Source organism: Trematomus bernacchii, unplaced genomic scaffold, assembly GCF_902827165.1.
Source record: "Trematomus bernacchii unplaced genomic scaffold, fTreBer1.1, whole genome shotgun sequence".
Lineage (NCBI taxonomy): Eukaryota > Metazoa > Chordata > Actinopteri > Perciformes > Nototheniidae > Trematomus > Trematomus bernacchii.
This window is the reverse complement of record NW_022987851.1, coordinates 6928848-6942797: the sequence shown is the minus strand read 5'-3', so window position 1 is coordinate 6942797 and position 13950 is coordinate 6928848. Positions and strand designations below refer to the sequence as shown.

Genomic DNA, 13950 nt, shown 5'->3' with positions numbered 1-13950 from the left:
GTTTAGCTCATATGTCAACATATTACCAAAATACCAGGACATTTCAAAATGCTTTTATCTTCTATATCCTCAAATTGCTGCAGACGTTTTCTGAAGTAACACATCAAATCTTTTTCAATCAAACTGCCCGCTGCAGATAAACTCCTATTTATTTTGGCAACTTGGGATCTAAAAAAATGGAAAGGTGCTGGGTAAACATTGAGGTAATGGTGTGAAAATGGTCAAAATGTTTCTTTCCATTTGAAGAAAATACAATTTTAAACAGTCAAGTGTTTACTTAAAATGCAAGCTGAAGCAAGTTTAAATCAGAACAAATACACATTCATAAACAGTAAACAAAATGTGCAGCTCCTAATTTCTCCTGTTTTCACAGCACAATTTAGGATATTCTACTTAGGAGATGTTATTTCCTAGTAGCTTTAGTACTCTCTTTTAGCCTAAGTGCTTTCCAAATGTAAAAGTAGTGCAAACTATGCATGATTAAAAAAGATTGTGCTGTTGTAAATATAGTTTGTACACAATTTTCAACATTTTAAATATACAATGAAAATATATTAGTACAGTATGTACTGCATGAAATGCAGTATTTATTTTTGCTGTTTTAATATTGATGTTTTTCTAAGAATTTTCTGGCCAATATACTGTACATCACCAGCTGAACATTATGTTGGCATTATATATAACTTCATAATAAAATGTTGGGTCAAGTCTAGGAGGACTTTGCTCTACAGCTCAATTCACAGAAGCCCAATGATGAGAAGCTGATCAAATGAACAAACCCACACTTTGATTTGGCTTTATTGATCGTTCACTGTTGGACGTTGTTGTTGCCACAGAGCCAGACTGGATTCAACCGTGATAATCTCAGTGTGTTCCTCCCTGTTAATAGCAGCTTCTGTTTGTTTGACTTACTGTGACTTGTGTTTGCTCTCTCACAGAAATGCACACTCTAGAGACCTGGCTGATTCATAGGGGTTGAGGATAATATGTCCCTGTTCAGGAACTAGTGAACATTTAATAACAAATTGAATAAAACTAAGTAGTTCTCAACCCCCAACCTTGAGGCAGTAGCTCAGAAAAAGACCCATAATCAGTCCTGAGAGTGTCTGTCTCGAGCTGTCCAGATAATGGCTGGCTGTCACACCCTTCTCCAGAGTGGTATTGGTATTATTGCTTAGTATACTATGTATGGGGTCTTCTTGCCAAAACTAATACAGCTTATCCCTCAAAGGGGATGAAATGTCTAAGATTAATAGTGACTACTAAAAATTCAAACAACCCTCCATTGCAACTCAATTAAATCAGCTCACACAATGGTTTACTCAACTCTCAAGAATTCGTACTGTCTAATTCTTGTCATTACTTTCAAAACAAAAACAGCTTCTGCTATTAACGGCAGCTCTGCCTCCAGCTTATCTGCTGGTGGAAACAGATAGCAATACTGCATTTTTCAGCACATTAATATTGTATACTGTATGTAACTGAAGTGCACCAACACTCTTTGAAGCATATCATGTAAACAACATGTTCCATTCACTAGAGTCCAAATAAAACCACCAGATATTGCAAGTATGCACAACACTAATACATGCAAACCCCTCTCGTGGTTACTGTCTGTCGCAATTTTAAATAATAATTGAGATTGCAACAGCTTTGTTAGAAGCTGGAAGTAATTACTAATTTATTTGGGGCATGTGATCGAATATGTAAAGCATGTGTGAACAGGGCAAGTGAGGAAATTATGTGAACAAAATTACAAAATATATTTGTCTATCTGAAATAAACAAGAAAAGAAAATAAGATGACATGGTCAATGCAAAACCCTAGATTTAAAAGCATTTACCTGACTTTCCAAGGCTTGTGCACATACATTTGGGTATCTGTTCTTACTGTACCAACCCACAAACTATGGAATTAGACCACTCAGTCAGTATAATGTGGGCTGCCTCAGACAGAAACATCAGATGTGTCTGCCCTTCCAATGTCACAAACGTTCTTCAGAATATATCACACCCTATCTTAATATCAGCTAAAGTTTGACCTTTACCTAAGATTTACCTTTGCAAAGGTCATACGTTTCTTGACAGCCAATCAGAGCACACATTTCTTCGAGAGGGGGGATTGAAGGGACAGAAAGATGCTGCATGAGAATGTGTTTTGTTGAACATTTAAGCATGAAAACATGTTCTTCTAGAAAAGAAAAAAAAACAGTATGAACTTGAGATATAGTATGTCCTCTCTAAACAGACATTACAAGTTTAGGAATGAAATTATATTCATGCATACGTGCACATTAAAAATAATATAAAAAGATGATGCAGAATGATGAATCTGACCAAGGCGCCATTTGAATAATATAATATGCTCTCTGACACATTCATTAACTTCTTTAAGCTGTACGTGTTGATAAAGGAAAAGGCTTTGAGAGTGAATCAGAGTAGATAAGACAGGCTGCTTTCTTTCATCAACTGGCCCGTGAAGTAACCCCCTCATATCTGATTGTTTTCACCTTCAGTGACCTTTTCGGAACAGTCGAAACATGGGCAAAAACACATTTCTTGTAATTTATTTCTACAATGACAGAAAGGTCACATCTGTCACCAAAAACGATCATTTACGCTGAGTGTAATTTAGGCCCTGTTGGTTCAACACCAATACACATTTTTCTTATGTTCATGGCAGACCTGCTGATCTGAGGCACTCAATAAGCTGGGGGTATTTTAAAAGCTATCAGCCAAGTTGATTACAGAGATTTAAGCAACTATTTAAGGGCAGCGGCTAATTAGCACTAAATCTAGATCCGATCCATTTACTGCAGCTAATCTTTAAATTACCTGTCCAAAGTGATCCATGTTTGAAAACTGAGCAACTACTGGTTCCAACTCAGTCAGCTTCAGATAATGTCACAATTTAAAATCATCAGGGAACATTTCAGATCTTAGAATACAGGGCCTTCCAATAATACTATTCATTCATTCATAGAAAATCCATATGTAATTATGGTAAAAGCAAAGGCTGTGATTACTTTTGTCCAGATTAGTAATGTACTCCACGTCACTCTCTTTCGCATCCATTTGCATCAGGCAATAAAGAACAAATGTGACTGCAAAAGAGACTGGAGAAGACAATGTGTCATTTGTGAATATTCTTAAATTTCAGACGCAATCCAGCTGAAGTTTCTGCCTCAACTGATGGTTTCATTCCTGGTGGCTCTCTTGTGGGTTTTTCTCAAATCTAATATGGAATCTTTCTTGCATTAAATGGGTTTTTTGTTGAATCTTATCAAGACACATCCGGCTGCATGCATCCTTTATCTGCACTGGGAATATATTTGTTTTCCTCAATGCTTCTATCAGCTGTAAACAAGAGCAGTGGACAGCAGATGGACACGATGCACATGTTGGGAAGACCCAGCCCATGACAACTGAGTGCATGGTAACTCTGCATTGTATTCATATTTGGCACCGATGGTGTGATCTTAAATGATGCAGTCAGTTGATTGAGCTGTTACGGAGCCCGATGAAGCCTGCTAGAGAGGAAATAACCAAGATGGAGTAAGTTGTCTGTCAGCTTTACCCTGTATCAAAAAGGACATTTGGTGCCTGTTACTGAGTAACACCTGAGCAAACGTGAACCTCCCCTGACTCAGAGGTGGTACTCAGCGCCATCCTCCCCTGTGATTTGCCACAGTGGGGGAAGGCAGGGGGTGGACAATACACAGGACTGGCAATACATATCCTTGCTGGGAGAAACTCTTAGCACTGCTTTCTTTTTCCCCGCTGTGCAGGAACACGAAAGTGGCAATACATCAGCTTTAGAAAGTGGGTTAGGAATACAGTTCTATCTCCAGGTGGAACAAGAAATTACATGTTCAACTGGTGTTACTTATCCGACTGAGCATGTGATGTGCCCTTAAATAAACTTTGGGATTATGTTGTTTTGTCAAATCATGGTGCTTGCAAACATACTAATAAGCATACAGTACACGGTTACAAAAAAAGGGCAACACCCAGACAACTTCAACAAGAAAGGCTCTTAATAGTGATCAACCTAACTCTAGAAAAATGCTAACAGACTGATACATGCTTAAATGGTGAAACATAAGCTTGATTGTGAATTATGCAGCATATTTTTGCAATAACCACAAGGATGGATTTCCTTTAAAATGTCGAGGGGCCAAGAGAGTAGGAATGGTATTAACCATTTTGAATACTACAAACTGTTCAGTGAGAAATATGCATTCATGTTCCATCTCCACAAAGCCCAATCAATAATGTGGTTAAAAAATATGTTTTCACTTAACCGTTATCACGCTGAGAATCATTGCCCTATCCTCTTTAAATGTATCATGACCTTATCCACAAAAGCTGTTTGATTTACATTCAAACTGCCTGAACATGACTTTCATGGTTACATAACACAGTTCTAAAAATGAAACTCTTTAATTTCATCTTCATCATTTACTGTACCTCTGACAATTAAGGTTTAATAAAGTAGCTGCATGATTCTCCCATTTGCAAAAGAAAAAAAGAAAAATCATTATAACAAGTTGCCTTGCTGTTTCGATCTGAAAAACATTTTGATGACCATGAAAAGTTCTCTCATGGAGCAGTTTACCTTCATTTACAGCGCTTACACTTGAATAGATTAAATACCATTTTCTCTGCACTGGCAGCTGTCAAATCATCACTTCATAAACTGAGGTGAGTCCTCAGAGATGGAAATAAATATATGTGTAATGTCTCACCAAATAAACCCAGAGGCATGATTCCCATTTTAATGACATCTACAGTGTAGGATGATCTTTTTTCCTCAATTTCTTTTTGATCAGTAATTTCACTGTGACAAAGTAATTATTAGCATGCACTGGCAAAGTTGACAGAACCCATTAATCAATATTCAAGACTGAAACATGTGGTTCAATTCATTATCTTCATAGCTATTAATAAAAGTTATTAGTTGTAATTAGAGTGCTGAAAGTGCTGTTGAAAAAGGCTTCTCAATGTGGAACGAGATTCCAGAGGTGGGGATGCTGAATGTGTATCTTCTGTTAATTAAAAACTAGCCCCCTAATTACTCCTGTAATTACAAAACACAGCATTTTCAAAAAGTGGGGATAATAAAGGAAAAAAACATCTGCGTTCATTCATGAACATTAGCAGCGATAATCAGGTTTGGTTCAAGTCATTTCCAAAAACAACAAACAACAACACTGCCCAAAAAAATGCCAGAGTCTATGATGTTAGGGTTGTTAGGAAGCTAAATCTTGATTCAATGTACAAAACAGGAAAGACTGTAGAAGGCTCTTCAAATCTCTAACAGTTTAAAAACTGCACATCTGAAGAAACAAGCCATAGCAACTAGCATGTATATTTGTTTTATAGATCAGTGGCATCCGTAACCATACAGACACTTTGGTATTTATGCTACTGTACAGTGTCAGCCAGGAAGAACATGGGCAACAAGAGAAAATGCATATAAAACATGAAAGAAAGAGACAGTGTATGAATCAAATATTCTCTGGCAGGATACTTTCTTTTTTTCAAAAGGTAGAAGTCATTTTTGATGGTGGGTAGCAAGAAAAAACTTCCTATGATTTCACCACTCACTGCATAATGAAAATACAAATCTAATAGGAAACAGATAATATTCAATGGTAATGAAGCGAAAACCTACGCCACCAAATATCAGGACAAAGCATTAAGTACTGAAGAGCAGCAGAAAAATAAAAAGTATGAAAAGCAGGCTTGTCAGAAGGTCTTCGGTTTGCCTGCACAGTGTGTCTGGGAAAATGTGGGATGGGAAAGCAAATGAGAAATATTCTCCTCCCTCATCTACCGCTGAGGTGTCCTTGAACCAGGGACAACCCCCCAGCTGCTCCAGTGGAGCTGCACAGCGGCCAAATAGAGGAAAGGCATGGCTGGGTGAGGCAGGCAGCTCCCTGGTGAGAACATGTGAATCTATACATATGTGAAGCAGAAGCAGGTTGAATCTGAGAAATATCAAGCATGTTCATCGGACCTCTCCTGGAGAAATAAAGGTTAAAAAAAACGCCCAGAAAAGCTTTCCAAAAAGCAGCGTATGTTAATGCTTCCCAGGCTCTAGGGGGAGATAAAAGGGCGATCCAAACATTGTTTATTGGGAACTGTGTGCAACATAAATCATGTAGCAAGAAAATGGAGGCAATAACTCACCTTTCGCTTTGCTTTTTGTCCCAGCCACTGATAGCATGAGGGGGTAGAGCAAGGAAACAGCAGGTTAGATAGTACAGTATGAAGGATCCACATTGATAGCATGATAATTATTTGTTCAACCAATGGTAACATGAAGTGTAATATGAAATGTTATAAGCGTGGAAATGGGATTAGTATAGTCAGGATTCATACATTACCATGTCATGACATATAAAATGCATCAGCACAAGACTCAAATGAGACAAGAATACATGAATACATACCTCCCCCCCTTTAAATTCTAAAAATAGGCATCTATAGCTTGGAGTCAATATAATGTGGTGATAGTTATTGGAAAACATAATGGAAAATACTTTACACACACATGTTCTGCATTGCCTCTACCAGCAAACTGTATTGCGCTTCAACTCTTGATCATCCCACAAAATCAATTTGTATTTATTCCATAGAATTGTTGACGGAGAAATATAAAGAGCATGGAAAGTCCACGTTGGAAAAAAGTCTAGTTGGGTCTAACAAAACTGCACCAGGAGATTGCCGTTTTTGTCCTGTGTAAAACTAGAGGTGATTTATCAAGACTGTATGGATACAACAATTGTAAATGTATGTGTTGCTCGACATACCCAAGAGAATGCACTCACTCTAAAAAACCTTTTCAACCGTGGTGTCTGTTCACAAGAGGAAATTGTAATCTGGAGAAAGATTATCGTATTGCCTCACTCAAGACAAAAAATACAAAACAAACAACGGACCAGGAGGAAGAAGTTAAACACTAAGACAAAATCCAACATTGACATTTTGATTTCCCCAGGTTACAAAATTAGAGGAGGAGAATCAAATAAGCACCCTCCGCATCAAAGAGGACATATTTCTGTCTTGGTTTTTGTACAGACAAAAAATAAATCATGGAAACACTAAAGACTTCATGATCAAACTCTTTAGGAATGCAAGTTATTCAAAGCTGACAACATTTACTCCAGAGGCCTGTACTACGAAGCTGGTTCAACCTAACCTGGATATGTTTGAGTTAGCCGGTTGGCCCAATCCAAAACATACGCGCTCTGGCTAAACTGTACTACGACGCTGGTTATCAAGTGGATCGCTCAAGCCAGCCGTGTCCTATCTAGTTAGGTGCGCGTTCACATGAAAGGGGTGGTATGTGGAGCATTCGACCAATCTCAAACACAGACAAGCGTACTGACAGCGCAGCGTCATACTTCCTGAATGAAAAGTGAACTTTAATATTAGTCAAATATGAAGAAGTTAAACTTTAAACATCCATGACTTAAACACTTTATCCAGGATAAAAGCCACATAGCTGCACCTGCAAGGTGAATACAGCTGGTAAAAGAAAAAGTGTTTGAATGCGTACATTAACAGGTTTATGAAATCACTGCCCCGTCCAAGACACGAGTGGATCTGACTTTAATTACATTTGACTCGAGTGTTTCGTCAACTTAATGTGTTGCTTAAAATAATACTTCTGCATACAGTATGTGACACTGTGAGTGTTGCACGGCCAGATACGGCTCAAGAAGCTGACTCAAATAAGGAAATATATGATACATTATGATGTGATATGATATGAATGATAATGGGACACATCGACGTCTGCACTCACAGTGCCGCGGACTGTACTTAATGTTACTCTGATCCGGTTACTTATGTTGTGGCAGATATTTAAGTAAGCTTTCTTAACGCTAATATTATAATAGTCAGATTGGTCTGAAGATGGGAGGGGATATTCTATTAATTTTCACGTTCACACAGTCAGTTGATTTTGGCCGGCCGTCTTTCCTGCAACGGCAGTTTTTCTGTATTTCCTCTATCCTGTAATATGACTTGATAGCTTTAAACTCCGCACACGGAGCTCTGATTGGTCAGCAGGCGGTGCTTTCACTGAGTTGATCTCTTAGCCTGCCACCTAACCTGCTCCGGAGCAGGTTTGCCGCTCAGCATAAGTTACCATGGAAATCTAGCCTGCTAAAAAGAGAACCAGCGTCGTAGGACCGGAAAGCCCGAGATTTCCCTGAAGTTAGCCGGCTAAGCGAAAATCCAGCTTCGTAGTACAGGCCTCTGATGTTACACATTCACACTAGGGGAAGTTTAAGTCTATCACAGATAACATCTGAACGCCCCTGATTACTCTGTAAAAGTTGAACTGGTGTGTATGTATTATGGTCCTTCAATACATCTACACTAGTATATGTTGTGATTTAAAGTTAAACCATTATTTGTTTTATTTCATTACGTTTGTATTGTTTGTTTTTTGCCAGATATAATACAATATATGTTTGTAACAATTTGTTAATTCTTTTCAGATTATGTCAGAATGTCAGTACTACTAAATACATACACACACTAAACAGTGGCACATAATTCACCATATGGTTACTATATTGATATAGAGTAAACAAACTCTTAAGAGAAAAAACGTATCTTTAACTTTATATATTGTGCATTTTGTTTATTTGGACCATTAGGAGGAATCAGGGGCAAGAGAGAAGCGAGAACAGAAGAAAAATGAATGATTAAAGAGGCAATAGATTGTTTACACAATATAATCATATGTATATAATTATCATGGTATCAATATTGAATGTATTAATTATTATAGTTAACGTTAATGCCAGTATATGGCTACACTCCTCGATTTTAGCGTCTGACAGGAGAAACAGGACTGGAATTTTCCTTAACAATTTTGACCATATCTGAACCGACCAGGAAGCACACAACTTGCTGTTTCTTGTGGATCCAGAGGTTGACTGACAAGAGCACCGGTCAGCTCCTTGAGAAATAAGTTCCTCTTGTAGAATTGACCTCTCTTCCACTGCTGGCCTACAATGCACTGTGTGCTAACATACCCTGCCTATTGTGGGACATGTCTAACAGTAAGCTGTCGCACCCTTCCAGTGACATACAGACAGTGGCGGCCGGTCCATAGGGGCGCTAGGGGCGCCGCCCCACCTCTTCCCATATTGAAAAAAAAAAAAAATAATAATAATTAAAATTAAAATTAAAAAAAATATATATGTTTAAAAAAATATATATGTTTTTATTTTTATTTTTAATGAACAAGGTAAATATTATATAATTGGTATCAGTAAAATGTATAATCTACAATAAAATCTCGTTTAAAATTGTGTTACGATGTCTAAAGTTACTGATAAGTCACATGTTTCCTGCCTGGACTTGCCCATGCACCTTCTCTCGTCTGGGCGCTAAGAGAGGAGCCTTCAACCAGTGCAGCAGCAGCCACCAGCAGCTGACTGTTGCTATCTGTAACGTGTAAACTATGCCGCGAAAATATAATTTCAGCCAATCAGCGTCGTCAAAGATGACGGTCACCGGGCGCCAATGTCAGCGCCCAGTGCAGTCTGTGAGTAGTTTGGACAGTGACTCGTATCCGGTTGACGCAGTAGTTGATGAGGATGGCTTCGTGTGCAGGTGGAGTCTCCGGACCTCGGTCCCCGGCTAATTCTGTTCAAGAGCTAATCTCCAATCCTTTCGAAAGGAGAAGTTTGGCAGATAAATTGTTGCTTAAAGACCTTGGACCGGACCAACCCGATTTGAATATATCGCAGCAATCTCGTGAAAAAGACAACATTTATACACGAGGCTTCACAAGTAGCTGGTACACAAGAAAGGCTTGGCTAGCTGGATGCAAACAGGTAAATGCTGTCTTTTGTTTCCCATGCTTGGATATCACTTTATATGTAGAGAGGAGGTTTCCCATGGTTGTTAGAAGTTTATTAATAAGTGGGCATTTATCACAGAAGTGATTGTTCTGTCTCCACGTTTGTTGCATTGTCTGTGATGTATTTTCCAACGGTTATAGCTCCTGTTCTGTCCCAGCAACACTACACGGTTTGCAGCTCCACCACATTTTTGGTTTATCTTCGGTGTCGCTTAAAATCTGCTTCCCATCGGACTAAAACCTCCACGTAATCTGAAGACAGATACTTGAAGTTATTTAAACCTTTTGCAAACTTTATGTTCTTTCTTGCTCCAGCCTTGCCAGTTACATTGTACATAACACATATATTATCATTATGCTAACTGGTTGTTCGTGTTAGACGATGTAGCTTTTTCATTTCTGAGTTATTGCTATATGTAAATAAGCCTGTTTGTAAATAATCCTCAGAGAAACAAAGAAAAAACACAATTTATGACATTTTGTGCTGTGGTTATTTTTTTTAAATTGCATTTATTCACAGTTCAGTTTGAAATGCTGTAGTGACTTGTATTGAACCACTTAAATATTTATAATTAATGCTACTGAAAAGATGCTATTAATTTTATATCTCACATGCAGTTCACTGTAAAGCTACTTGGTGAAGGTGTTGGTTCATAAAACATGAACAGTTTTAAGAAAGAAAAAAACAGACCAGTTCTGAGAACACAAATTCCTGGTAAAGTAGTAGATGTTCAGGTTGATAAATAATATTTTCCACACTGAAGATTATGGAGGTATTGATCAGTCTTCTCATATTTTTAAGCCTCGATTTCTCCTTTCCCCCCCCCTCTAACATCACCAGAAGTCATCATTTAAGGGGTCATTTCTCGAAAAAAAATTTCCGGGGGGAAACCCCCCGGACCCCCCGGGTAGGTCACTTACGGTACGTCAAGAGCCCCACCAAAAAAAAAGACCACCGGCCGCCACTGCATACAGACATACCAAGGCCTCAGAACACATCACCCCCATCCTCATCCAACTCCACTGGCTCCCTGTTCAATCCCGTATCAACTTCAAAAACCTAGTGCTCACTTACAAAGCCCTACATAACCTGCCCCCCCCCCCCCCCCCCCCCCCTATCTGGCTGACCTTCTTCAGGAGTACACCCCCTCTCGCTCCCTCCACTCCTCCTCTGCTGGTCTGCTAACCGTCCCCACCCCACGCCTCGTCACCATGGGTGCTCGGGCTTTTACCTGCACTGCTCCCAGACTCTGGAACTCCCTCCCCCCGCACATCCGACAGTCAGACACAATCACCATATTCAAATCCCAACTAAAAACCCACCTGTTCAAATCTGCCTACTCACATTATATGTTTCATTTGTGTCCACTTGATTGTCTCCTCCATGATTTCCTGTTTGTGTTTTTATCATGTTCTGTTGCCTATTAGCGTTTTCTTTATTAACAAATTGTACGGTGTCCTTGGGTGTCATGAAAGGCGCCTAAAAAATCAAATGTATTATTATTATTATTATACTATGCAAACCACATTTGATTCAGTTTTTTTGTCAAATGTTGGCTTCTTAACATCTTTCTAGTGCTCAAAGTTGCATCTGTATTCAACATCCTCATCAATGCTGGATTCATGTTTCCACACTGCTGATATTTAGGAAATGCTAGGCATCCATCATAACAATAATGACATGTTTGAAGGGAAGGCTTTGAAATTTGAAAGGCTCTCTGTGTGTGTGTGTGTGTGTGTGTGTGTGTGTGTGTGTGTGTGTGTGTGTTTACATGTTGGTGGTAAAGATCGTCCTGCAATCTGTCTTTTTTTCTCATAAACCAGCCTCCACAAGACCAACTGTACATGTTACACATCTTTTCTTTTCTTACACAGCCAGGCCAAACAGTCGATAAAGATAGTGATCACGCCTCTCATTTCAACACCCATAGCTGAGGAGGGAATATGCTTTGTGGAAAACTATCTCTGATTTGGAATAGGTCAGACTTCATCTAAGGTCCACACAATGAACAAAATGTTTATGTTTAAAAATAGGGTTTATTACTTGGTGATCCTTCAACAGGCTCTAATCAAATGGGGAAACTGGTGAGGGTTAACAAGTAATGTATGCCACACTTTAACATAATTGTAAATTCTTTGTTTTTGACACTCATTAATCATTCTGTTTGCTCCCAAGCCTGCGCCTCTTCCTATTTCTCCTTACGTTGAAGTTATTAATCTCTGACTCCCTCTCAATTTAATAGTGTTGACAGAGTCAGACACCATGATAAGATTCTCCTTGCCGTGAACTGGAAATGTTTGCAAGCACATGGCAAGCATATCAATATATTCGATCTGAAAAGTATAACGCTTTGACATTCGTAAGAGGACTTTCACTGAAAATCAATAGCAGGGCACATAACAACACTTCTCTGGGAGAATGTCAATGTGTGTAACACATTTATCGCATGGTTAAATGCATGAGTGCATTTAATAAATCCAACCCTACGTAGAATTACCTGAAAACACCTTCCTGTTTTTGCTCTATGATTACCTGACCTGAATACAATAAGTAACAGCCGTTATTGTAATGGAATGAGAAAAACAATGGTTTCTCATATTACATTTTTTGTTTAATAAGCCTTATGAACTCTCAGATGTTCTTAGAATTGTGTTTTAGTTGAGGCTTTGGGGCTGCTCCATTGTAAACAAATTGATTATTAGTATTAGTTTTGCACTTTTTCGTTACATTTTAAGATCTCATATATCTTCGTAATTGAAATAACTGATCTAATCTAAATAACCTGACATTCCTAGGTTAAATAAAAGCACATGTTAGTTTTTCTTTTTACAAAACTGCTTCACTGTCCCTTCATTGAGATATAAAACACACTTGCTTATGACCCGAGTATGCAATGCAGTGTTAACTCTGGAAATAACTCGAGAGCCTGCTTGTAAGATACATATTCTGAAAATGTACCATATGTACAAGCCAGTCTCTAGCAGACATACACCAGTCAAGGTAGGTTGTACATTGTGACCAGATTTCACAAACCATACTTCCAATAATACTGTTTAATGTACTGACAAAAAAATGAAGGCAATGCAAAATATTCCATAACAAACCAAGCAAAGCCCAGGGAAGAATAGCAGGCCTAGCGTTACCCAACAACCTCAGTAAAGACAAGCAGAACATGTTTAGATAAAATGGAAGACAGCATGTGCACGATAAACAGGGTTGGGTGCAATATGTGCAGGAAGAAAATAATGAAATGGATAAACGCATGTCAACGATAATGAGATACAATACCATTAAGAAGAAGAGAAACACAACGAGGCATGAAGATGGGACTTCGGACAGTTTGGCCACCAGAGGTATAAATGAAGGCAGTCGATAAGCTTGCTAGTTAGTTGTATTTGCATTGTGTGAGGCTCAGAGTGCAGCAGAGTGAAGTCCATTCATTTATCTATCAAGCGTATTTCTAAAGTGGGGATGCAGGCCTGTAACAAAGCAATATTGGCGGGTCCCTGTGGTGATTAGTTTAACCGACCACCGAGGCGTTTGTCCTCTAACAGTGAGAGCTGGCCTCTGTCCCTCAGCTGGCCATCACAGGGGTCAGCGCTCTCCCTCTGCCAATGTCACACAACTAACTCTCCTGAGACAGGCCGGCTGTAAGTAACCCTTTGACAGGGAAGCACTTCATCAAATTCAGCTCACACACAAACATACCCACAAGTGGAGTCACAAGGCAGTTTAAATAGCTGCTCGGGGCGGCTGTGCATGTTGGTGGCCCTTAAACAGAAGTAACTGAAATGGTTGGCTTCAAAGAGGAAAATCTGCCCTCTTTAGATGGAGTTTATGTTTGATCTAATAGGCTGACTAACAATTATTTTTTTCATCACTTAAACTGTTAATAATCTGTTGGGTTTATTACTATTCTCTGTACGGGTTATACACATTGCAAACAAATCACAATTCCCTAAACTTTTTCAAAATGCTTGTTTTGATTTGAACAACCAATGGATTATCAAAATACATTTAATTATCTTTCCGTTGAACAACTAATAGCTTAAACAATT

The 13950-nt window shown here is 38.7% G+C and overlaps 1 protein-coding gene across 1 annotated transcript in view; it reads right to left on the bottom strand.

The window, feature by feature from the left end:
- The window catches only part of cadm2b (cell adhesion molecule 2b), a 126383-nt gene that overhangs the window by 33111 nt on the left and 79322 nt on the right, over nt 1–13950 (bottom strand). The window contains exon 2 of the mRNA XM_034112967.1: nt 6195–6221. Within this exon, the coding sequence (XP_033968858.1) occupies nt 6195–6221 (27 nt within the window). The remainder of the gene's footprint in view (nt 1–6194; nt 6222–13950) is intronic.